This window comes from Vombatus ursinus, unplaced genomic scaffold, assembly GCF_900497805.2.
Source record: "Vombatus ursinus unplaced genomic scaffold, bare-nosed wombat genome assembly UNPS02007284.1, whole genome shotgun sequence".
Taxonomy (NCBI): domain Eukaryota; kingdom Metazoa; phylum Chordata; class Mammalia; order Diprotodontia; family Vombatidae; genus Vombatus; species Vombatus ursinus.
Genome location: NW_020947062.1, coordinates 6125913 through 6153543, shown reverse-complemented (window position 1 = coordinate 6153543; position 27631 = coordinate 6125913). Strand labels below are relative to the sequence as shown.

At 34.5% G+C, this 27631-nt stretch overlaps 1 protein-coding gene across 4 annotated transcripts in view; it reads right to left on the bottom strand.

The window, feature by feature from the left end:
• EML1 (EMAP like 1) overlaps positions 1 to 27631 on the bottom strand; it is a 304970-nt gene that overhangs the window by 78397 nt on the left and 198942 nt on the right. For 3 of the 4 annotated variants that reach the window (XM_027849214.1, XM_027849216.1, XM_027849213.1), the window contains 4 exons: positions 22073 to 22101; positions 16926 to 17055; positions 8441 to 8590; positions 5952 to 6021 (listed from right to left, as the gene is read on the bottom strand). In XM_027849214.1, the coding sequence (XP_027705015.1) occupies positions 5952 to 6021; positions 8441 to 8590; positions 16926 to 17055; positions 22073 to 22101 (379 nt within the window). Of the gene's footprint in view, positions 1 to 5951; positions 6022 to 8440; positions 8591 to 16544; positions 16681 to 16925; positions 17056 to 22072; positions 22102 to 27631 lie in introns of those variants that run through there. The other variant, XM_027849215.1, reaches the window with a different exon arrangement.

Here is a 27631-nt window from a genome sequence, read left to right as displayed (position 1 = left end):
AATACTATTGTACTATAAGAAATGAAGAGGAGATGGTTTCAGAAAAACATGGGAAGACCTATATGAACTGATATAAAGTGAAGTGGGACAGCTAGCTGGCACAGTGGATAGAGCGCCGGGCCTAGAGTCAGGAAGATTCATCCTTCTGAGTTCAAGTATGGCTTAGACACTTACTAGCTATGTGACCCTGGGCAAGTCACTTAGCCTTGTTTGCCTCAGTTTCCTCATCTGTAAAATGAGCTGGAGAAGGAAACGGCAAACCACTCTAGTATCTTTGCCAAGAAAACCCCAAATATGATGTCATGAAAAGTTGGACACGACTGAAAACAACTGAATAACCATAACAACAAAGTGAAGTGAGAAGAACCAGGGGATCATTGTACATAGTAACAGCAATATTGTAATGACCATCAACTGTGTAAAAAAATTTGATGATCAACTATGAGAGACTTATCTACTCTGATTGATACAACAATCCAAGATAATTCCAAAGGACTCATTATGAAAAATGCTATCCATCTCCAAAGAAAGAACTGATGAACTCCAAGTGCAAACCAAAGTATAGTTTTCCTCACTTTATTTTTCTTGCCTTTTTTGAGTGCAATATGACTAACAGGAAAATGTTTTGCATGATTTCACATGTATAATTGATATATTGCTTGCCTTCTCAGTGAGGGTGAGAGGGAGGGAAAGAGTTTAGAACTCAAAATTTTTTCAAATGTTAAAAATAAAGTTCATGTACATATATATATATGTATGTGTGTGTGTGTGTGTGTGTGTGTGTGTGTGTTTTGGTGAGGCAATTGGGGTTAAGTGACTTGCCCAGGGTCACACAGCTACCAAGTGTCAAGCGTCTGAGGCTGGATTTGAACTCAGGTCCTTCTGACTCCAGGGCTGGTGCTCTGTCCACTGCACCACCTAGCTGCCCGAATAAATATATTTTTTAAAACCACAAAACACCCTCCAAATATAAAGACCTAGCAGAAAAATTAAAACCTTTTTGGAACAGGAAAAAAAAAATGACTAAGACAAGGGAGGTGATAGTGACGCTAAGGAGGCCAGCTTGATGTCCTGGATGATTTCAAGTCACTAGGCTCTGATAAACTTAATGTTAAGTTCCTGAAAGAGTTGGTAGAGGTGATGATGCAAAGCCAGGAGGAATAGCTAATGTACTGGATCATGGATTAGGATCTAAATAATCTTAGACTTTAACACTGGACTGAAACCAATAGGATAAAATTTAAAAACGATAAAAGAAAAGTCTTAAACTTGTGTTCTCCAAATTATTTTCATAAGTAAAATACTGGTGAGTAGGGTTTAAATAATCAGTTTGTATGAAAAAGATCTTGAAGTTCTGGTAGACGATTAATTCCATCTGAGTCATCAGTGCGACATGGTATTCCCCAAAAGCTGATGTAAACTTTGGCTGCATTAAGAGAATTATAGTGTCCTGAACAGTCGAAAAGATAATTCCATCATATTCAGATTTGGTCAGACCACATCTGAAGTACTGTGTTCACTTCTAGGCACCATATATTAGGAAAGACAATAATAAGATGGGGAGAGGTTGGACAAAAACAGGTAGGATGGTGAAGGGTCTTCAGGTCAGGCTATACGAGTATTTGTTAAAGGAACTACAGTTGTTTAGCCTACAGAAGAGAAGACTTTGGGGGAGGGCATGACAGCTGTCCTCTAGTATGTGAAGAGCTATCATGTTTTGTATTCTCTACCCTTTTCAATAAACTGTGTGACAAATGCCATGATCTACTGTAGATCATCACTCACAAAAGCCTGCATGATCCTTTCTCAGATCTTTGTCAAAGATGCCTCTGACTTGAGCAGAGATTATTTTCACAAAAATTTTGTAGAGAAGGAAGAATAAACACATGGGCTAATAGCTGTTGTAATTGCTTTTGTTGCCTCTTTTTTTTTTGGCAAGAATGTCTAGGATTCCCCCGTCACGCTGTTTATATTTCCTTTTCTTATATACCTTGAGAATGGATCCTTCAACACCCCCAAAATTGTGTCACATTCAGTCTCAAACTCCTCTATGTATAAATAACCTAATAGAGCTGTGCATCTTATCTCTGTGTTCTTCAGCTCATTTCCATTTCCTTATACAGCACATCTGGGACTAGAACGTTAGAGTTGAAATATGGTGACTTCGCTGTCATTGACAGAGAAAAGAATTTGTTATAAAAATAATCACAAATCTTTTCCACTTTTCATGTTTGTTATCTTCTTTCCAGTTTCATCCTTAAATGCCCCCAGGATGACTGTGTTTAGCTCAGTTTCTTGTCAAATTAAAAAAAAATTCCTTCCAGTGCTTCTTCCTTTATGAGGTAATATTATTTACAATATTCTGCCATTGTCTTCTAAGATTCCACAAGTAAATTTATATTCTAAACTAGTTTGCCCTTAGCTACCAAGTCTCTCTCTGCTTGGTTATAAGATCAAGTATTTTGCTAACTGAAGTACTTTCTAGGCTTTTTGGAGTCTTGCTGTAATAATTTATTTAAATTGGGTAGTAAACTTCCTTATGAAATAAATCTGTGGTATTGATGTTTATTTAGTGATTTGCCTTTTTAAAGATTTTATTTTTAAATAAATTTTATTGATCTATTTTTGTTTTTACACCTACATTTCCCACTGAATTCTTCTTTTTAACTTCTCCCAGAGAGCCATCCCTTATAAAAAAGAAAATGAAAAATATATCAACAATAAAACAGTTAAACTGAATGTTTAAAAATTATAATACCAATCAATGTATAAAAATCTGCATTATAATTTTGAAATATTTAGTTTAACTGTTTTGTTCTTGTTATACTTTCCATTTACATTGTTGTAATTACTGTGTTTATTATTTCCTAATTCTTTACTTCATCCTTCCCTGTATTTATCATGTTCACCATTTTTTATAGCACATGAATGTTCCATTACATTTATGTACCATAGTGGGGTTTTTTTGTTGTTTTTTAGCCATTCCCCAATTGATGGGGATCTACTTTATTTCTAGTTCTTTGCTACTACAAAAATTGCCGCTATGAATGTTTTTGTATATACAGGCCTTTCTTTACCAGGAGTGGAAACTGCATCAAAGGTTATGGACTTTTTACTCACTTTCTCTGAGCAATTATTCTCTGAGCAAAAGTAATTCACTTTCCAGAATCACTGGACCAATTCACAACTCCACCAACAAGACATTGTGTACCTATCTGTCCAGAACTCACAACAAATGTATTCTAATCTTTTAGCACCTTTGCCAAAAGTGCTAAATGTTAGGCAAAACTTCAAGGTTGTGTTGAATTGCATTTCTCTTATTGTTGGTAATTTGGAGCATTTTTTCATGACTGCTACCAGTTTTAAAAATCTTCTTTTGTAAGCTATATATTCATATCCTTTTGGCCACTTACCTATTAAGTACTAGCTTTTGCGTGTGTATATCTGTTAGTTGTCTGTATATCTTGGATTGCTGCTGCTGTTGTTCAGTCATTTTCAATCTTGTCTGACTCTTCATAACCTTATATGGAGTTTTCTTGGCAGAGATACTGGAGTTGTTTGCCATTTCTTTCTCCAGTGGATTAAGGCAAACAGAGGTTAAGTGACTTGCCCAGGGTCACACAGCTAGTACGTGTCTAAAGTTGGATTTGAGTTCAGGACTTTCCAACTCCAAGTCCAGCAAGCACTCTATTCACTAAGTCACCTAGGTGCCTCATATCTTGGATATTAGGCCCTTATCAGAGAGAATTATGTAAAGTTTTGAGTTTTACCCCCCTCAATCAATAACAATTCTTTTTATCCTTGTTGTATTAAATTGTTCAGATAAACAAAATTATTTATCTTTTTGTGTGTTTCTATGTCTTCTCCCATTAGGCTGCAGAATCCTTGAGGGCGAGGACTGACTTTCTTTTTTGCATTTGTATTCCTGGCATTTGGCAAAGTGCCTAGCACATAGTAGGGACTTAATAAAATGTTTATTGATTGACTGATTCACCTATAGAAGATTGTGGGATTTAGTGCGTGGTACTTCAGTTCTGCTTCTCTACTTTTACTTCTATTTCTTACATTCTCCTTGCATCTTTATCTTCTTGTGTACTTTAAGAAATCTAATGATTTTTCCTTTTTTTTTAAGATAAGGCTTTCTTTCTATTTAAAAATAGTCTATGGAGCTCTCAACAAGTATTTTATTACTTATACTTTCCTTGGTAATGTATTTATTTACCTTTCTTGGATTTCTGTCATCTGGGTGTGTTTACAACTTGAATATTCAGCTCATTTTTTTTTTTTTTGGAAGGGGCTTCCTCAAATGCTTCTCCTCTGTTGATTGCCCATCTTTTTATATTGAAGATTAGGCTTGATCTTTTTCTAGAAATTTTTATTTTGATTTGCATCTTTAGCTCCTTTGCTTTTCAGAATATACTATTCTTTCCTTGGGTTTCTAGGTGGTAAAGAATAATCTTAGGTTATTTAAATTTCCTTTCATTTATATTTGAAGGTCTTCTGATTACTGGAAGAATTTGTTGTTTGTGGCTGGAATTATTAAGTTGAAACATTGTGTGTCTTGAAGTTTGAAGTATATGGTCATTATTGTTTTTTTCTTCCTTTAAGTGACTTGTGAATTCTTTTGAATGGGGCTTTCTTTCCCATATTCAGAAGCTCTAGGCAATTTTTTTTATATTATTTCTGGAATTATAGTATTCAGGTTTTTTAATCTGCCAAGTTTTTTTCTGGGAGACGTAAAATCCTTAAGTTGTTTTTGCACAGCCTATCTTTGAGGGTCAGTGCTGTTTGCTTATATAGAAATGTATTCTTTTTAACATTACTGCCTTTCGCTCTTCTCTACTTCAGTATATTTGTAATCCAAACGTGTTGTTTTCTCTTTCACTTCTTCAGAGAAACCAGCTCCTGTGGATTCAAGTTTTTTCTAATCTGCTAATTATGCCTGCTGTGAAAGCTATAAATTCTGACATTTATTCCTTTTTAATTTCTTTTCTTACAGGTTTCAAGTCTCTTTTGAACCATTCTAGAATTTCTTGTTATTACATATTCTCCTGGAATTCCACAGGGTTTTTTATTTCATTAGGCATTGGTTTACTTTCCTTTTTCTTGTAATATTTTTAAAGAAAGCTTTATATTTTCTTTGGGGTTTGGTACTCACCCTTCCTTCTAGTTTTAGGATTTCTCTCTGTTGATTTATCTGCTTGTGCTTTAGGTTTTTAGTGGAATTTTCTTCCTTTCAAAATATTTGGTATTTTCAGTCTTTTTTCCTTAATATTCCCTTATCATTCACTTTCTGACTCCTCCCCACCAATATAGTAGGCACATAGTAGACATTTAATAAATGTTTACTGATTACCTTCATTGAAATGAGAATTTAGGGATTGTTATGATTAACAAAAGTATGTGTAGAGTAGCAATACCTATTTATATTTATAGACAGTCAAAACTATATGACTTTTCAGTTACTGTCCCTTTTTCTGTCACACTATCACCATCATTATAAAAATAGAAAGAACATATACAAAACTAAGGGTCATTTTATACTTTTCTTGCTTCATTGGTGGTCATGGACAAAGAATTCATCACCAAGTGGTCAAACTACTGGTGATCAGCTTCTCTGAATTTAGCCAGGCTGGTCAATGTAGGACCATGTATGGAAGCATGCCAGTATGTTAGAACCTATCAGAGCTTGTTCTTCACTTGCATAGACTTTGGGAACCCAGGATCACCTCTATGCCAAAATGAGGCACAGGATTAGGACTTGGTGGATAAGATTATTTTTATCTTAAATGTCTGGAAATTTTTTATTAGAAATTAAAGTTCGGTTCTAAAAAGTGATTAAATAGTCATTGAATAATATAACAACTAAACAGATTATTTCAATAGTACCAATATATAATTCTTGCCTGATACTGATTTATTTTGATTACATGAAAAATATATCAACTCACTTTTCCATCCTTAGATGTACCTGCAACTTGGCCTGTTGCTATGGTGATCCTATCAGGATGAACTGCTAGGCTAGAAAAGGAATATTTGTTAAAAATGTATACTTTAAAAAGAAGCTTTAGTTATATTATTCCAAATATAATCCATCTATATATAATGTTTAATCAACTTAGATTATAAATAATTTTAAATGTTTTCAGACACAGTATAAATTATAGGCATATTTCACTTAAAGTTATTAATTGTTACCCAAAACAGTTTTATTATCTTATTTGCATCTCACTATTACATCTCATTATAAGTGATTGGATGAATGATGTTACAGTGAGGTTTCATAATGTTATTATAGTGCCATTTAGTTAAATTGTATTAACCATATTATTATAAAACAATGGTTGGGCAGTGGAAAGAATCCTTGATTTGGAGTCATAAGACCTGGGTTCAAATTCTGGGTTTGCCACTTAGAACCTATGTGACCTTGGGTAAATCACTTCTCTGGGCCTCATTTTCCTCATTTGTAAAAGTGAGAGTATTGAACTAGATAACTTTTAAGTTTCTTCCAGCTCTAAATCTATGAGCCTATGAACATTTTGCAAAGTATAGTTACATTTGGCCATTCCAATTTCATTAAATATTTTCAAATAACTTTCCTATCAACTTGGCTATCATCCATGATTAATTTTTTTAACATACGCTAGAAGGACTTTTGCTTCTCTCACACAAGAATGATTTTCAAAACATAAATTTGAAAAATATTATTAATTTTTAAATTCAAAAGGCTCAAAATAATTCATGAAGTATCCAGATACTCCTTAAAATTATGATTAGAAGGTACTATTTTAAATACAAGATCTATTAATATGATTAGTCAAATTCATTTATTAATAATCATTACATGGAGCTTAGATATACTGGAGAATAACCAGTGAAAATAAAGACAAAATCCATTTCCTCAGGATATCACAATCTACTGGGAAGTTACAACAAGGATATGTAAATACAAATACAGATGAAGGCTGTAATGGCATACAATGGAAGAGTAGTAGAAAGAACACTGGACTATGATTCAGAAGACCTAAATTCTGATCCTAGTTCTTCTACTAACTAACTAGCTATGGAAACATTTTATATAAGGGAAAATTAAGGCCCATGGAGGTGAAGGTACTTACTTGAGGTCATATAACTAGTTAGTGGGACAGCTGGATTAGTTGATCGCAAAAGCCCCTTTCTACTATTACATGCTATAGTCTATGATTCTAAGACCCCTTCCAGATTCTAAGGTTCTGTGGTTCTATACTTTTAGGGTCTCACTTTCTTTGTTCTATAAGTCAAAGCACCCTTCCAGTTCTAGCATGTTATCGTTTTCTAAGCATCAGTTCACTGGATAATTTAAAAAGTCAACACTGTCGGGGGCAGCTAGGTGGCACAGTGAATAGAGCACTGGCTCTGGAGTGAGGAGGACCTGAGTTCAAATGCAGTCTAAGACACATAACACTCACTAGCCGTGTGACTCTGGGCAAGTCACTTAACCCCAAATGCCTCACCAAAAAAAAAAAAAAAGTCAGTACTGTCTCTTTAATACTTTGAATGGCCAAATGCTTAAAGTGTGAAAGGACTGTGATGTAAAATTTAGGGATTTAAAGGAAATATAGGTCTTAGCCACATAATAGTTTATTTATATATCAAAATAATACAAGTGCTGTATCATCACTAGAAAAAAAGAAAAGGAAATTAGTTAGTCTGTACTTTCATCCTCTAGATGGCTGTTAAACAAATGTCTAGCAGTAGCTTCTTGTGCTGTCAGTTTCATATAACACAAGGGCTTAATATAATACCTGGCACACAGTAGGCATTAATAAATATCTGTTTACTTGACTTATGATCATAAAGTAAGCAGAGTAGCACAGAGTCACTGGTAGCTAATAAGAAAGATTTAATTTTGTGGAAGAGATTTTCTAGTTTGATGGAAAATGATTTTACCATGATTAATTTACCATGATTAGTTTAATAATTAAAATAATTATTTAAAAATGTTAATAATAGCAACATTTAAATTTTACTTTAAGGTTGTAAAAAGCCCTTATTAAAATATTATTTCATTTGATCCTTTCCTTTCCTGCCTTTTTGCTATTTCTCAACAATAATACAACTGCTCAAATTTCTGATGTTTAGAGATCCATAGTTAAGAAAGCTCCTTCCTTACAAAAACCCTGTGAATGGGTTGCATAAGCATTATCGTGCTTATACATGCCCCATATTTTACATATGAAGAAACAGAGGCTAATAGTGGTAAAGTGACTTACCATCCCAGTAAACAGTAGAGGCTTGACTCTAACCTGTCTTTGACTCCAAGCCCAGTGTTTTTTCCAGTACACAATGCTGCCTGTTATATTAATCCCAATATTAACAACTTTTATTTTAATACTTTTGTCACTGAAACAATTTAAAGTCTTAAAGCACAGATTAATAATTGAAAAATTTGAACACTCACCACTTCACATCATCATTATGACCAGTATAATGTCTCTGAAGTTGTTCTTCAACATTGTATAACACTACTACTGATGCAATGAAATATACAGTTTCACCTGTTGGAAGTAGGTATAGGTTGTTACGACAATCTCGACCCCTATACCCATAGCTTATTAGTATGTCAAGGTGAAATAACATTTCTTTTAGATTTGTTCATTATTAATTAAAATACTTTTTAACAATTTTTGACCAGTATAAGCTATGAAATTCTATTCTGACATAGAATGTGACAGAAATTACACAAATTGCTAAACAGGAAACTATCAGTCAATGCTTTTTTTCTACAAAAAAATTTCCTTTTTTTTTTACACCTTAACCCATTTTCCCCACAGTCTAGAGACATATTATTTTTTGAAAACATATTAATTAAAAAGATTAATTTTATAATTACATAAGAAAATCAAATGATTAACATGATTATTTTACTTTTAAAAAGCTTATTGAAGCAAATACTTTTGTAATCACTGGGAGGTGAACTGTTTCTAGTTTATCAGGATAGTAGCAGATATATCTGAAGGAGGGCATCGGTACTCAATATTTTTTATGTATAGTTTGAATTTCACCTGAATGTTTCTTATACCCACAGAGAGAGGAATTTCATCAACCAGGATTTATTTTAAGCTTGCTTTCCTTTCTATCATATCATGAACTTATCAGATCTTAAATTACTAATGACTACATTCCGAAACTTATTCTGTCAATACTCTTGGAATAATCCTGTTTCAAAGTTTGTTTTGTTTTCTACTGCTCTTTTCTTTTTTGCATTTAGTTCTAGTCTCTTCGTGCTTTCTTAGTTCTACTTCATTCCAAACCATCTTCTACTCCTTTTCTTCATAGGATCTTTAAACTTTTAGAGAGAAGATTTAACTATACCATTTTGAACTTTGAAAGGCAATAGGGAATCTAAGCATATTTGCTCCCATTTTCCTTCCCAAACTGAAAGTCAAGATATCTGAATCCCAGGGTAGTACTGTTTCTACCATCCTGAACTACTATTCTCTCCTTCCCTCCCCTTTACTGCGCCCCGATTCTGAACCTCATCTCCTTAGTCTTGTATAGCTATATTTCTTCATCATTCTCTTAAATCAGATAGCTGATTAATGTCACCCAAAAGGAGCTTAAGAGACTCATGTCTTCTTCACTTGTCACTTGTATATAGGACTTTACACAGTGAGAACTTTTAAATGTTAAGTTGAACTGAATGGATATTTTATTTAACAAAAACAACCAAGAGAGACAGTAGAGAAGATCTTATTTTTTCTGCTATTAAAAGACATCTAGTTCAATTCAACCACTATTTATTGATAACAGATTGATAAAGTGTTTTACATTGGCAAAGTTCTTTAAGTTACAAAGTACTTACATTACAATAATTACTTAAGCCTCATGACCCTAGGCAGTAAATACTCAAGTTTATTAATCAGCACCCACTAAGTAGCTTCCCAGTTATATATTACATACAGATACAAACTTACAGTATGAAATCCGCAACTAAGCACTGCTTCAACATTTAATAGGATCGAGTTCAGCACTAAGTTACATCTAATTGGAATGGCTCTTTAATCTGAGATTCACACAAAATTGGTTCCCCAATATAATTAACAGAAGATTTGTTCATAAAATTTTCTTAAAAGATTATAAGTATATAGCCTCAAATACTACCATAAAATATGGAGCTTTGATCTCATTTCTATGAAAGAGCTTTGGTGAATGTAAGGGAGGAGGTTATATATCCTCTACTTCAATTAATCAATATAAGTGTAAGATTCAGTTTTTACAATCTGTAATAAAGATTGTTTATACCCTGTGATACTTTTGTGAGGCATAAGCCTCTTTTATTAGATAAAGAGAGGAAGATCATGATTGGTTAATCAATCCCCTGAAGATTTTAAAGGGAGTAGAGGATTTTCAGCAGTAGACTATTCTAGTTGCAAAACAGTCAAGGAACATTCAAGGCTCTGGAATACCTGAGGAGTCAGATCCATCCTCCTGTAACACAGGGATGTGGGGGCAAAGGACAGGGAGGGAGCTCAGATGGAACAATATACTCTTCATCACTCCCTGCATTTACTGACTGACCATGTTATCAGAGAGACTGGACCAGTAGCAGACAATGCATCCAAGAGACACATCAAGGACAAACATAGATACAGACGGTAACAGAAAGAAAGCCACCTGGGGAAGAAAGTAACTTCACAGAGTGTGATCCCCTTATATTACATTATATCCTTATAATGTAATATACCCTTATATCCCCTTGCTTATTACATTCTAGTTTATTTCTTCTATTGATATAACCATATCTTTAATAATAAAAACAAAATTTTAAATTTCTTTTTCTAAGTCTCCACAAAAATCTAGTTAAAATTGCTTTCTGAGGTTCCAAAAAACTTATCATATTAAATTTTCCTTAAATGTTCATTGAAAGTAGAATAAAAAGTGTTTCTATTATTTTCTCCCAATAGGATCAACCAAATGAAATTCTAATGACTGAAAAGAGAATGAAATAACTTCACTTACTGATTTCTAAAACTCATTGCCTGTTCTACACATAGTTATTGAACCATCTATACTCACTGATCTGTCAATACTCCCAGTGGGCCTACACCCCCAAAGAAATCAAAGAGAGAGGAAGGACCTATCTGTATAAAAATATTTACAGCAACTCATTCTGTAGTGGCAAAGAACTGGAAACTAAAGGAACCTGTCAAGGGACAGGGCTGAATGAACTATGGATACCACATTTTAGGAAGTTAAGGGATCCAAAGGATGGTAAGAGGGAACCACTGCAAATGAGAGTAGGTTGAGGAAACCAGGGACATTTAGTTTGGAGAAGAGAAACCTTAAGAGGGGGCATGATCACTACCTTTACATAGTTAAGGCCTGTCTCGTTAAAATAAATTAGGCTTATTTTGTATGCCCCTAAACTAGTACCAGTTAATGGAAGAAACAGAGAGCTAGATTTCAGCTTAATATAAGAAAAATAATTAGGTCTAAAAGTGGAAGAGTGCCCAGACAAGAGGGTTGCCTGAATGGAGAAAGGCAGTGGAACTCCCATATAACTACTCCAGCAAAAAACAAAACAAAAAAAACAACAAATCAAAACACACCAGACCAAATAGTGGTCAATAAATCCAATGAAAAGCTTTAGTATATGACTTCTTGTACTCCAGAACTGCATAAAAAGTCAGCCAGACCTTTTTGGACTACTAGCCATGTCAATACTAGTTCAAGCAAACAAGTCTTTCTTCATATTACCTGGAAGTCTCTCAGTGTGACCAGAGATGGAACAGAGATTTAGTAGTTAGCAAGGCGTTTTGTCTTGAGGCATTAAGAATGAAGGGCTCTGCTGAGAAAAGCCCAAGTTGCAAAGATCATTTTGGGTGCAGCTGTATACAGAATGGGGAAGGCTGCACTCTGGGGTAAACAGGTTCATAAAAGGAGATTACCTCATGCCATAGGAGACGCCATAGGAGACCCTGAAGATTCAGTATATTGAACTCAAAAATCCAGGAAGGGCTAATCTGAAAAAAAAGAAGTCAGTATAGGTACATAGATGACCAATTCCGAAAAAAAGCAGGGCTAAATATCCCACCCAAAAGTGGAATGTGAGGTGGGAGGAAAGCCTGCCCTAGAAGAAAGCCCCACTTCAGAAACCAAGGCTGGAGAAGTGAGAAAAACCAAAATCACTGCCCACTATAACAAAATCCAGATAAAACCAAAAATCTAACCTAGGAAAGAATAATTTTGTAATCATTGGAACTATTCTTATTGGAAGAAGAGATTAAAAGGAAAAAATAAGGTTTTCCACAGGGACTATATAAATACCTGGAAGAAACAAAATGATGAATAAAAATTTAAATAAGGGCTCTAGAGGAAAGAATTAGAAGAATAAATAGCTTGGAGGAAAAAGCAGTAAACTTTACTCAAATAATAGACTCCCTGAAAACTAGAATAGACTAATCAAAATTTATGAGACAGCAAAGAATAACAGAACAAAGACAAAAGATTGAAAAAATAGAAGCAAATATAAGCTGACATCAAAATCAACTGACCCGGTAAAAAGGTCCCAAAGAAGTAATTTCAAAATCATTGCACTCCCCAAAAACCATAATAAAAAAAGTATGGATAATATATTTCAAGAAATCATAAATTACAACTGCCCATATCTACTAGAATGAGGAGGTTAAGTAAAGACAAAAAGAATCCACCAATAACTTTCTGGATGAAACCACAAAAGAAACCTTCCAGAAATGCCAAAGCTAAAATGAAGAATTTCCACATCAAAGAAAAAATTCTTACAAGCATCCAAAGAGAAGCAGCGCAAGTTACCAAGGAACCAGTCAAGATCACACAAGAACTGTCAGTTTCTACTCTAAATGAAAAGTGTGTAATTGGAACCCAGTATTACAAAAGGCAAAAGGTACGTTCTTACAACCAAGAATTACAACCAAGAATAACTTACTCTGAAAAGCTGAGTATAATCCTAAGGGGGAAGAAATAAGCCTTTAATGGAATAGAGGACTTTTAAGTATTCCTGATGGGAAGACTAAAGCTGAGTAGGAACTTTGAAATACAAATACAAGAGTCAAGAGAAATAGGTAAATTTATTTAAGCAATTGAATGATGCTGTTAACATTTTAATGGGGGAGAAGAAACAAGGGCCCCCTCGGAACTTTAATGTTTTAAAGGATAGTTAGATAGTTAACTAAGAAAAAGAGAGGATCTAGGAGTGGTTTGGTTCCATTCTGTAGGCATTAAGAGGGGAAAGATAAAGAAGGGTAAAAAGGAATACACTAGTGAACAAAGGAGGAATAAGGGAGTTAGTACTCGCTATTTTTCATAATTGGGATAGATAAGAAGAAAATTATACAAAATATGGAGGAAGGAGTAAGAGGAAGTGGGTATCAGATGACCCTCATTCCTATCTGAGACAAATAAAAGAGGATTGAACACAGAGACATAGAGTTTGATTTAGAAATGCATCAAGCTACACAGGGAAACAGATGGGGATAAGGAGAGAGAGATTAAGAGGACAGTACTGGGGGCAGGGGATAGGTATAGTAACAAGCAAAACAAACTTTCTGATCCTGAGGGGAAGATTAAAAGCAGACAAAGAAGAAAAGAAGTGGAAACTAAGGGAATGGATGAACAAAATATGGCATATGAATGTAACGGATTATTATTGCACTGTACTAAATTATGAATGAGACACTTTTAGAAAATTCTGTGAAGAATATACTGATGCACAGTAAAGTAAGCAGAACGAGAAGAACAAATTATACAATAACAACACTGTAAAGATAAACAACTTCAAAAGATCTGAGTGATCTATTTAAAGCAATGATGAACCACATTGCCAGTGGACCCTAGGATGAAATGAAGCATGTTAACCACCTCCTAACCAAGAGGCAATGGATGCAAGGTGCCAAAAGAGACAAACATTTTTGGACAGTCACTGTGGATTTTGTTTTTCTTGTCAATGTTAATTTGTTATGAGGGTGTTTTTTCCCTGTTTTCAAATGAGGAGAGGAATTGTGAGGGGTAGAGAAGGTTAACAGTACTGCTGCAAAACAAAAAAGCCTATTCAAACATTTTAAACATTTTAAAATGCACAGAAGATAACATAAAAGTTCAAAAGGAAGCACAAACAAGCAGGATAGCTATAAAAGTAAAGTTTAACGTAGAATATGCTTCTTAAAAAGCAAGCAGAACCTTACAATTCCATACGTAATTCTTTTAGTGTTTTGCTATATATTTGGAAATGTTCATTGTTTTAGTGTTTAAGAGTATCTTTTAAAAAAAAAAGTAGAATAGCTTACTTTGTAAGGTATTGCATATCCTTTCACAAGAGGTCTTTAAGTGAGAGCTTAATGTTCAACTCTTAGAAATGTTGTGGAAGTTGTTTCCATATTGGCAAGGGCTGAATTAAATGATCTCTGAAGTCCTACTCAATTCTGAGATTTTATAAAAATGTGAATTATCATCCACACCCTTCCTTATCACCCCTCCAACAACTCTTATCTTGGGCATCTCCACTTTTCCCAATGATATCCCCTTGCAAATTGTGATAAATGTAGCACTTATTTTATGTAGGTGAGGTTCCTTTCCCTTTAAGAAGGCTGTTCTTGGGATCATCACTGGTTTGGTTTTGGTGCTACATGAAGCCTATAAAAGCCCTACATACACTATAGGAAGATGGTATTAGAGGTGTTAGTGGAATTTCCATTGCTCTTAAGAAAAGCCACAATTCAAACTGTGGTGCTGGAGAAGACTTTTGAGAGTCCCTTGGACAGCAAGGAGATCAAATCTGTCAGTACTTAAAGAAATTAATTCAGGCTAGTCACTGAAAGGTCAAATATTGAAGCTGAAGCTTAAATATTTTGGCCACATAATGAGAAGATAGAATTCATTGGAAAAGATCCTAATGTTGGGGAAAGATTGAAGGCAAAAGGAAAATGGGACAGTAGAGGATGAGATGGCTAGATAGTTCATGGAAACAATGAACATAAACTTGAATAGATTTCAAGAGACAGTGGAGGATACAAGGGCCTGGCATGCTGTGGTCACAGAGTCATGAAAAATTGACATGACTGAATGACTTAGGAACAACAAACAAGAAATGCCTTTTTGACTTAGTGAGGTCTGTTCTTATGGAGAATTTGGGGATGTCGGGGAGTAGACATTTTAAGTACTCTCTTTTTTAAACTTTAAGAATTATCTTTTTAAATTCTTTGTTATTAGGAAAATTATTTTATGCCTTGCTAATGTATCATTGTATGCTAACCCTGAACTGAGTTAGGCCTCGCCAATACAAGTTGCACCTTATTTGTTACTTTGGGTTTTACTCCTATAAACTTTGGACATTTAATAGTACTTCAAAGAAACACTGTCTACTCCATTTGGGGCATTGCTATTTTCTTTTCTTTTCTTTTCTTTTTTTTGGGGGGTGATGCAATCAGGGTTAAGTGACTTGCCTAGGGTCACACAGCGAGTAAGTATCATGTGCCTGAGGCCGGATTTGAACTCAGGTCCTCCTGACTCCAGGGCCGGTGTTCTATCCACTGTGCCACCTAGCTCCCCCAGGGCATTACTGTAAAATATGTTCTTCCTACCCTTCCTGGATTTTTCATTCGTGGGCAAAAATATTCTTTTTGTGAACATCTGGATCTCTCAAATGACTTAAATTTCCTTCTTCAAAGGACATAAATGGTTGATTAAGATTACTTACTAGGGTATACTTGTTTTAAAAAAGAAGGGTCTTTCTTTTACATACGGGCCTATGTTCCACCAATTTATGGTTATATTCACTAAGATTTTCCCTGTATTTTTAAGTCTTTAACTGATTTTTCTTTATTGGAAAGTTGAAATTAAGGTAAGACTGATGGAGAAGCTGGGGGGCACAGTGGATAGACCACTGGGCTTGGAATTAGGAAGACTCATTTATGAGTTTAAATCCGGCCTCAGACACTTACTAGCTGTGGGATTCTGGGCAAGTCACTTAACCCTGTTTGCCTCAGTTTCCCATCTGTAAAATGAACTGGAGAGGAAAATGGCAAATCATTCTAATATCTTTGCCAAGAAAACCCCAAGTGGGGTCATGAAGAGTTGGATATGATTGAAGTGAATCTGAACAAACAATACTGACAGGCTATTTAATACACACAAAAATTATTCCTAAGAATATAATCATGATGACTACAAGCAAAAAACAATATGTTTATGTAGTGCCTTAAGCTTTTCAAAGCTTCTACACAATGACTCTGTGAGGTAAGTAATGAAAATATTATTTTCTCCATTTTACAAATAAAGAACCTAAGGTTCAAGCGTGTTTGAGTATACTGCCCATGGCCATGTAGCCAGCAAATGCTAGAATTAGTACTTAAACTCTGATCTTCTGATTCTGAATCCTGTGCCTTATCCACTATATATCATTTTGACTCTAACAAATGTCATTTTAATATTACTTTTATAGAAAAGGCAAATCTTTATTCATTACAATGTACCATACAGTAGAAAACACAACAATATTGCATCTTAGTGAACAAAACAGTTATCAATACCTTTTCATAGAATGGTGAAGCTGAAAGGAATCTTAGAGATGATCTAGTCCAAACGTATCTCACAGATGAGGAAAAAGAACTCCAGAGGTCACAAAAATGGTAATGGCACATAGCCAAGACTCAAACTAAGTTCTGATTCCAGACTCAGGGTTCTACACACTATATCACACGATCTCTACTGAGTGTTTTTTCAAAACACTGTGTTAAGTGTCTATTTTATTAACTTGAATTGAATGTGATAAAATACATAATTGTGGTTTCACTTTTTCAATGGAATTGAGCTTTTAATTTTATAAACCTTTTAAAGAATCCAAATAAAACTTAAAATGAACATCAACCAACTAATAACTTCCAACATGACAACAGACAAATAAAGGATACACCCATTCCAGTTTAAGTCTCTTGGTTGGTAGTTCTACTTTTGCTTCCAAATTATAAGATTCCACTTGATCTTTGGGCATGTACATGGTAACAGGGCGTCCACGAAGAAACATTTTTACATATCCCTCCTCTATAAAAAGTACAAATATGTCAGTGTAATATCCAGGTCACAAATAAAACTGAAAAACAAACTTCATATTCTCTATCACACATCTATACATTTAAGATGAAAGATGAAAACTTTAAATGTATTGGACACTCTCTGAATGATTCCATAAGAAAAACGTTTAAGTAGTGAAATACTATGAAATAAAAGTTTGCTTCAAGTTTTTTTTTTGTTTTGACATTTTATCACATAAATAAATCATATAATTTAGCATTTTCTAACAGAATATTATAAATGTTAAAAATACATTAGACTCAAATGATATTTCCAAAGAGACATTGTAGTACTTCAATTTTCTCTGTCACTAGTACAGAGAAAAATGCCATCAAAGCAAAAATTACAACTAACTCAAGAAATCCAGTTAATCTTTAAAACTGACTGTAATGCAATATTTTATATGCTGATGCACAAACTTTTTAATACTTAAGTTGATTTGTTATATTTCAATGCAAAGATAAATTCTGATACACCTTTAACATCATATAAGAACACAACCATCAGCAGAGATACCATGCTAGTAAACATGCATAAAGAAAAAAGAAGTGCTCAAGTGAAGGTTAAGATAGGGCCAGAAGAACCACAGACAGAGGTTAAACCTGTTAAGTAGACAAATGTTAAAGAAAAAGATACTCAAGAAATTCAATTTTCTATAACAGGCATAAATATTCCTAAAAGAAAACAGATTTTGTATAGAAATACTGTACCAGAGAACAACAAAAAAATGAATAACAAATGAAAATGGTGACTTAATAGCTTTAAAAAGCTTGGTAGCTTGAGAAGTGATATGTAACTCCGGTTAGAACTCTGGAGAACTGATAAGGCCCAGGTTAACTGTCTTGTTTGTTCCTGGAGAAGTTTGTTCGGCCTCAGATTTTTAGGCTTCTGTTGATTTCTATGGTTCTATAATTATATCAAAGAAGTCACCTAGCTTTTATTCAATTTAAACACTATTTGTGTCAATATATCTGAAGAGTTATATATAGAATAATCATGCTCACAATGGAAAAAGAAGGGTAAGATTCTTATCAAAATAGACTAAGATAAAGCATAAATTACATTCATTTGTCGGTTTGAGGATTTTTGAGTTTAAACTTTTTTTTCTTCTTCTTCTTTTTTTTTTTTTTTTAGGCAATTGGCGTTAAGTGACTTGCCCGTGGTCACATAGCTAGTAAATATCAAGTGTTTGGTCTGAGGCCAGATCTGAAGTCAGGTCCTTCTAACTTCAGGGCCAGTGCTCTATCCACTGTGCCACCTAGCTGCCCCTAGTTTAAACTTTAAACAAATGTACAGCCTAATCTTAATTTACTCTGTACATGTGCTTCAAGTCTTTTTGATAAAAACTTTGTACTACATATTTAGTTTGGTTTTTGAATGTTCTTCTATGTTCTTCATCCTCATATATCTCCTGTCAGTCACTCAGTACATCTGATTCTAGTATTGTCATATTTCTCACACTCATCCCTTCCTTTCTACTCTTAACTTCCATCTTTCCAGCCAAGGCCCTCATCATTTCATACCTGAATTACTGCAACAGCTTCTGAATGACTCTATTGTTTCTCACCTTCATCCTCCATACTAATGCCACGCTGATAACATTCCTTAACTCTCATTTTATTGGGTCATTCATCTATCCAAAAACTCTCTCTGGTTATTTTCCACTGTATCAAGTCTAAATTCTCTTGCCTAACTTTTACTCTAGGAGGCTTTATTTGCCATTATTTCCTCAGAGATGCTTTATTTTGATGAGGTTGGTATTTGCATAATCCAGCAAATGTATTCTGCTCAATCCTGCCTTTGTGCACTTGCTCATCCTTTGGATTTCCTTGTTTATCAAAAATCCTTTAAAGCTATGCTTAAGTGCTGTTTCCTCTGGAAGCTTTTTCTGTTTATCATGGAATTTCAGAATTTATAAGAGACCTTAGAGGTCATCTAATCTAGCTGCTTCCCTAGGCTTGAATCTCTAGTGCTCACTAATTTTCTTTTTTTTCTTTTTAATATAAACTCCAATACTTAAAAATCTCTTTCAACTTACCACAATTATAATTGAATTGCCTTACATTCTTTGATAAGTGAAAGACAATATGGTGTCTATTAAGAACACTGATGTTGGAGTCCAAAGACCTGCATATATATCCTGGCTCCAACATTTGCTCAGCTACATGACCTTGGTTAACTTTCTTAAACTCTTTAAACTTTGGTTTCCTCACCTATAAAATGAGGGGAATAATATGTGTACTATACAAACCACAAAGCATGATGTAAGTGTGTTAGTATTATTACTGTCAATATTGTTTTCGTCATTATTGTGTATTAGTCATAACTCCTGAACTAAATTCTAATCTAATGAGGGCAAACACAGTCTTATGGTTTCCTCAGAATACAGTGCTACTCACAGAGTAGACACTCAATCAATACTTATTTACTGACACTAATTTGGTGGGTGATTATTATAGATTATATTTAAGAAAAACAGAAAAAGTTGTTTTGAAACTGCCCTTTGGAATCAAATATTTGTCACTCAAGTTACTCATTAAATTCAGCATGAAATTATATAAATCATATAAATTGTATCCATGAATCTAAATATTCTGAGGCATCATATGCTGAAAATCTGGCACACTGAGGGTTATTGTGCCAGTGATTATTCTTATATCAATAATACTGACATTTAGACTTAATATTAGAGACAAACTTGCGAAGTTACTATATATTAGTGATAAAAAGTGAAAAATTATCAAGATGGTTATGAAAAAGAACTGCTTTGGTCAACTGAAATTTTGGCTTAGGCAAATTGGAAAAAAACACAACAAAAACTAGATTCAATAAACCAATGGCTAATATTCTAATGGGGTCTGGAAGCACCAAATTCTAGAGTGACAGAAGTAAAAATAATTGGAGACTCTAGGCCAATGGAATCAGGAATGAAGGCCAATCTAATTAATTCTTCATTAAGGAATAAATGTTTGCTGGATGAAATTAATGAATGAATGAGGTCTATATCAATATAGTTTAAAAATATCCTAATAAAATGAAGTTTGGGAAGAGAGGAAAAATTAGGTCATTCCCACAACATGAAAAATTATGTATACATAGAATCAATATTTATAAAATATAAAAAATATAGTAATTAATAATGTTTTAAGTTTACTTACAGAAAAATTCTATATTACTACTTAAAGTATTGAATTTATTCATAGATGGTTTTGTATATTAAAAATTCAGAGAATTTACCCCTACTAAAAAAAAGGAGCAAGGGAAAAGCAATGCTTTTTCAGACATACATTAGAACAACAGCAAGCAACCACCAAATCTACAGGCTTTTTAGTAGGGGTATTTCAGCAGAAGTGCAGGATATAATTTCAAACACAATGGGGCATCCAGGGATTGCCATATAGCTCTCTTAAGATTTTTTTAAAAGATAAGTTCCTAGTATCTGCCAAGATAAACCAAGATCCAAATTACAGCCTTTAATTGGAACATATCCAAGGAGACACTTATGAATGCTTTTAACAAAGTAAATTGAAGTGGATTGTATTGCCAAAAAAAAAAAAATTCATACAGGAAGACTTTGTGTTTGCCTGTATGAAAAGGAAGTTGCTGTAGCCTGGGTAATAGTTTTGCTCAGAGAGCTATGAGGTTTCAGAGATGAAGCCTACCTTTGCAGTGTGTCACACGGCGTTTCCCTTTGTGATTTCAGAGACAGAGACAGAAGTGCTTGATAAAGAGATGTTCAAGTACAACAAGACTGCCCTGATCCCTGCTCTATCACTTGTTCACCTGTTTTCAGTTAGAGGCTACCCTGTCAATTGATTAAATATTGACCATTCAAGGGATAGTTACAAGTGCATTCAATACCAAGCTCTTTGAGGTACCCATGATATATTTCAATGATCCATGATTTCATCAACTTGGGTACTCAAATGACCCAATACAGATCACAGCCCCTCCTTTAGGAGACAATTTAATAAATGACTATGGCCAAAGGAAAAAATAATCAGTTGATGGTCAGTGGTCTGATGGTAAGCCTCTCTGAACTTTTGGTTAATCTGATCCTCAGACCATGGACACAGTCCATTGCCGGGCCATACACAAAAGACTTTCAAGCTTGGTAGAACCTTGGCAGAACTTGCACTGCCCTGGAATTACCTATGAGAAACCAGGGTCACCTCCACACTGTGATGAGGCATTAGAGAAGGATGTCAATGGAGGATGATAAAATGTATACTGACAAATTTTTTTTCAAAAAATCATATTTTAATTATAAATTTATTTTAAGAAAAAGTAAAACTAAATTAGTTTCTTCAACTTGGATACTTAAGAAGAGTGTTTGCATTTTCAATGCAATTTAAAATAAGGTTAATACACTAAAGTAGCATTTCCCTTATTATGAAATGTGTTAAAAGAAAATAATAGATGTATACATGTATATATTAACTATTAGTGTGCAGTATAGGAAATCAAAAGGCAAAAAAAAGTTACTTTTAGACAGGGTTATAATTTGATGCATCAGAAGCTTCCCCTTTTAAAGAAATGCAAATGTTTATGAAAGAAGCCTAGTTAGTAACAAAGGAAACAGAAGCCCTTTATCTTTCAACATAGAAAATCCTGTTATAGCATGGGCAGTGGCAATTCAATCTTCCCCCATATTGCCAAATTAAAGTACCTTACATCCAGTTTGGAAAGGGACCAATTACAGGGTTAAGAGTCTCTAGAACCTTTAAAATCTTGGTCTCGCTGTTAATGACCAAAAAAAGAGTACCAATTATTATCTGAATTACTTGATAATTGGGTGCTAAGCTGACATAGTATACTTGTCTTACATAATCTCCATCGTACAAATGTTATAGACTTTCTTATCAGTGAATTCAGCGACAAAAGGGTGAAATGCTCAAGTTCTATACCTGTGAAATCTTTTGTTGTTATTAATATCTCTAGATTTGAAGAAGCAAGGGTACATAAAGTAAAATAAAACCAGACCTACCTGCACTGAAAATTGGTTCCTTAGGTTTGCTATAGAAATAAAACAGAAAATAAATATAAATATTGAAAGGAGTCTCTGGGACATAATACATTACATATGCATAATAAGCACCTACTCCCATCAGCGGTAGTAACTCATTTCACTTTAAGGTTGCATGTATTTATTTTGCTATCATTATTACTAATGAATAAATTGAATAAGTTATGGTATATGAATGTGATGAATAATATGGTGTTGTAAGAAACAAGAATGATTTGTAAGAAATAAGAATGATGCAAGAAATAATAAATAGATGATTTCAAAGAGATATAGAAAAACATGAACTGATACAAATTAAAGTAAGAATAATTTATACTATAATATCAATATTATAAAAATGAACAATTTAAACATTTTTAATAATCTTATAAAGAATAAAATGTGCAGAACCAGGAGAACAAGTTACACAATAACAAGTATACACAAATAATACACAGCATATTTGTACACCCAAGTAAATACAGATTTCATATACACACACAAATAATACAATAACAACGTTTTAAAGACAGCTTTGAAAGCTATAAGAACTGTGATCAATACAATGACTATTCATGATTTTAAAGTATGAACCAGACTATACACCTCCTGATAGAGGCGACAGTTTAATGGTGCAGAATGAGACATATTCTGCACACAAACAATGAGGGATTTCGCTTAATTGACTTGCAAATGTATTTGTTACAAGAAATTTGTTTCTTTTTTCGTTTTTAGTCAACTGGGGGAGTGGAGTGGGAGGGAGAGAAAATAGATTTGTTAATTTTTTAGAAAATTTTTAAATAGAGAAGTTAGAAGTGCTATAAATGTGGAATGTAGCATGCACTTTCAAATAAGGTCACTATGTTGTTAGTTTTGCTTAACTTTTTTACTTTGTTACAAGAGACTTCTCATGAGTTGAAGTAACTTGTTAATTATAATGTAAAATACATATAATGTAAAAACAAAATATATCAACAAAACTTTTTTTTAAAGGAAAAAATTACCAATGGCTTCAGCTATAACCTTTAGGCAGATGAAGCCCTTTATATATCTAGTTCTGAGTTTAAAGTCCACAGCTCTGTCTACACTTGAGTTTAACTGTATTTAATTACCATCTCTCTGCTGATGATTCTCACATCTACCTATCTTGCCCCAACATGTCTTCTGACCTCTAATCTCACATTTCCAGCTGCCTTTCAGACATTTCAAACTGGATGTACAGTAGACATCTTAAAACTCAACATGTTCAAAATTGAACTCATTACTTCCCGGTAAACCCTGCCTAGACTTACCCCCCAACTACCCCTCCCTATTACTACAGAGGGTAACTCTGGTGTGCAACCTGAACACCTCAATCTCTCTCACATCCCCTTCTCTCCTGTGATACTGCCACCCTTCTAATACAGGCCCTCTTCACCTCATGCCTGCACTATTCCAATAGCCTGCCAGTGGATTTGCCTGCCTCAAGTCTCTCCCCATTCTAATCCATCTTCCGTTCAGCCACCAAAGTGATTTTCCTAAAATGCAGGTCCTCCTCCTTCCTATTGCCTTCAGCTGCAGATACAAAATATGGTTTGGCATTCAAAGCCCTTTATAACCCTGCCTCTTCTTACCTTTCTAGCCTTCTTCCACTTTACTGCTTGCTCTACATGTACCATTGGATCCAGTGCACTGATGTCCTGGCTATTCCACATTCAAGACATTCTATCTCTTGCCTCTGAGCATTTTCTCTGAATGTCTCCCATGCCTGGAATGTTCTTTCTCTCTTGCTCAGCCTACAGATCTCCCTGGCTTCCTTTGGGTCCCAACTAAAATCCCACCTTTTACTGGAAATCTTCCCCAACCCTCTTAATTCTGGTGCCTTTCTTCTGTTAATTATTTCCCTATTTATCCTGTATGTAGCTTGTGTTGGAAGTACGTGTTTGTATGTTGTCTTCCTGCATTAAACTGTAAGCTCCTTAAAGGCAGGGACTGTCTTTTGCCTCTTTTTGTATCTTTTGCACTTAACACAGTATCTGGCACATGGCATGCTTTCAAAAATGCTGAATGATTGATTGATTACAGGATAATTCTACCTGAATATCCTACAAGTACCTCATATTCAACATGTTCAAAACCTAATTCATTACTTTTCCTTCTAAACCTCTTTTCTTCACTTCACTCAGTCTCCCATGTTTTAAACTTTGGTGTTCTCTTTGACTTTTCCCTCTTTCACCTCTCATGTCTAATTAATTACTAAGTCCTTCTTAGCAATTACTAAGTAACTAATATTTAGTAATTATTAAGTCCTCCTTCTGACAATAATTCTTACATTCGTCTCCTTCTTCCGATTCTTACTTCCACCGTGCTAATATAGGCCCCCATTAACACCTACATAGCTACTGTTTCTTACACATGTATGGTTACCTTCACTTTCTCTTTCACCTTTCCAAATCATCACTTAGAAGCTATCAGACTTAATTCCTTCATGCACAGATCTTGTTACATAAATCTTTTATCTAAGAGTAAAATGTAAAATGCTTAGGCTAGGATTCAAAGTCCTTCATAATGGTATCTTTCCAACCTTCTCTCATGTTATTTCTTTCCATGTAATCTATATGGCCTATTCATAATAGACCATTTATCATTTCTCTTAAATAGCACCATCACCCTTCCCCCCAACAAAGATTTTTCCATTTTCTTTCCTTTGTTTATGATGTCTCCTATGCCTGCACCTTCGCTGTCTACTAAATTCCTACTTATCATTTAAAGATGCTATTATTATTAAAATGGCATCACCTCCAGAAAGACTACTTATATTTATTTAGTTATTAAGGATCTTTTAACCAGCCTATTTGAACCTCACATAAAACACTTTATTCCTTTACTATGCCCTAATCATGAGGATGGCATTGTTTTTTTTCTCCCCAACCAAAGACAAGGTCTATTAGAACATCCATCATATTGGGTAGACTCTTAAGGAGTCTGAATGTTAGTGAGCTATTGGCTAGATTATAAGAATCTGAGCCAGTATGGCATTGTTAAACAGAGGGCCCATCTCAGAGTAAGGAAGACTTGAGTTTAAGATCTGCCACTGAAACATACTGGTTGTGTGACCCTGGGAAAATCACTTAACCTCACAGTGCCCTAGACAACTCTTTAAAGACTACAAATTACAGAAGTGGGGCTGGTCTATAAAGTGGGATCTTTTTTTTTAAACCAGAAGTGCCCTAAACCAATGAAATCACAGGTCTGGACCCTCCAAAAAATTGCACATGTATGTGTCACATCTCCCTACTCCATGAAAGTAGGGAATATGCTACAGCTAAACTTAATACTGAATATAGTATTCTGTACATAATAGGGATTTAATAAGTATTTGTTCAGTTTAATTGAATGTATTTAATTAAAAGGGAAAGAGAAATACTGATAAATGATGATTTCTTAAGGCTACTGTTATAACACACACACACACACACGCACATGTTCTCCAATTTCGAAGTAAATGTGCTAATACATTAGAAAACAAATGAGTAGAGTTAATACTGCAGAATAATAAGAAGAATTACAGATAGTTCCTCGAAAATACATCAAACTAAGTCCTAATCAGAAATCCAAGAAAAAAATTACAATTACATATTTTTCCAGAATGAGTTGGCATAGGGAGACAGAGAGGTTTGTGTACACTGGTGATAGAATATGGCCAGGGATGTGCCATTTCAGCACACAAGGCAAGATGGGCTCCCAGACTTATAAAGGGATATCCGGACTTTGTGCAAGATTTGGGAAAAAGTTCCAAGTGGCAGTTCTTTTGTTCACTACCACAGATCCAGAATGGACTGAGAGGAAGGGACCTCTGCCTAGAAGTGGTGTTTCTGGATTGAGCCCTAGGCTTCGTACTGATCTAAGAAGAAATTTAGAAGCATACGGTGGCTGTGTGGTTCTGACCCCAGGAGCTGAGTAGGGTCTTAGTTCCATTCTCCAGCCCAGTGTGAAGCCTGAAGGGAGAATAAACAGGGAAGGAATCCCAGAACAAAGGGGGTGCCTGCAGTTCTGTCACTCTGAATTAGCAGAAATTTCCAGTTGGCTGAATAGATGGCAGCTAAATCCAGGAGCGGACTATTGGAACTTCCAGTCATGGACAAACCAATAGGAATGTTATGTAAACCTAAATCCAGTTCAGAAACTTGCAGAGTTAAGACCAGGAGTACTGTTCCCTGTTATCAGATCTGCAATGAAAGCTTGCAGATCCCCAGCCTGAGCTGTTCCTGAGATCCTGAAATAGCATAATATTCAAAATCTTGGTTCAGAGATTCCCCCAGAAGTTTGCAGAGACTAGCCATAACATAAAGTCCAAAGTCAGGAAGTGGACTGGAAGAATGAGCAAACAGACAAATAAAAAAGGATCCTACTATAAAGAGTTATTGTGGTAGCAGGAAATCTCAAGACACACAATAAGAAAAGAATTAACGTAAAACATCTACAAGCAAAGCCTCAAAGAAAAACATTGCATAGACTAAGTTCAAAGAGAATTGTTAAAAGAGATGAAGAGTTTTTTTTAAAAGACTTAAGAATGCTGGAGAAAAATAGGAAATGAGAGCTATGGAAGAAAGATTTGGAAAGAGAATTAATAGCTTGAAAGAAGAGATATAGGGACAGTTAGGTAGTGCAGTAAATAGAGCTCTGGCCTTGGATTCAGGAGGATCTGAGTTCAAATCCAGCCTCAGACACTTAACACTTACTAGTTGTGTGACCTTGGGCAAGTCACTTAACCCCGATCACCTCACCAAAAAAGCATTAAGGAAGAAAGGTACAAAACCTTACCCAAAGGAGAAAAAAACCTCCTTGAAAATTAGAAATGACCAAATAAATGCTTATGACTCCATGAGACAACAAATGTTAAAACAAAGTCAAAATACTGAAAAAAATTGAAGAAAATAAAAAGGTATCTCTTAGAAAAAAACAATTGACCTGGAAAAGAGATAGAGGGAAAAATTTAAGAATTATTGGACTTTCTGAAAGCCATGACAAAAAAAAAGAGCCTAGACATCACATTTCAAGAAATCATAAAAGAAAACTATCTAGATCTCTTAGAACCAGAAGGCAAAGTATAAACAGAAAGAATCCACCAGTCACTAACCTTCTGAAAGAAACCCCAAAATTAAAAGTCCCAGGAATATTTTAGCCTAAATTGAAAACTTCTAGGTATAAAAAAAATACTGTAAGCAGCCAGAAGGAAAAGAATCAAGCACTGAGAAACCATAGTCAGGATCAAATATGACTACCACCACTATTAAGAGTGGTGAACTTGGAATACAAGAAGAGAAAGGACATGGGCTTATAAGAAGGAATAACTTACTTAGCAAAACTGAGTATAATTCTATGAGTGGGAGGGCATGGACTTTCACAAAATAGATTTCCAAGCATTCCTGATGAAAAGACCAGAGCTAAGTATAAATTTTGAAATATAAACACAAGAATCAAGAGAAACAAACAAAAAAAGTAAGCATGAGTGAACAATGTAAGGGACTAAACAAAGATAAACTGTTTACATTCTAATAT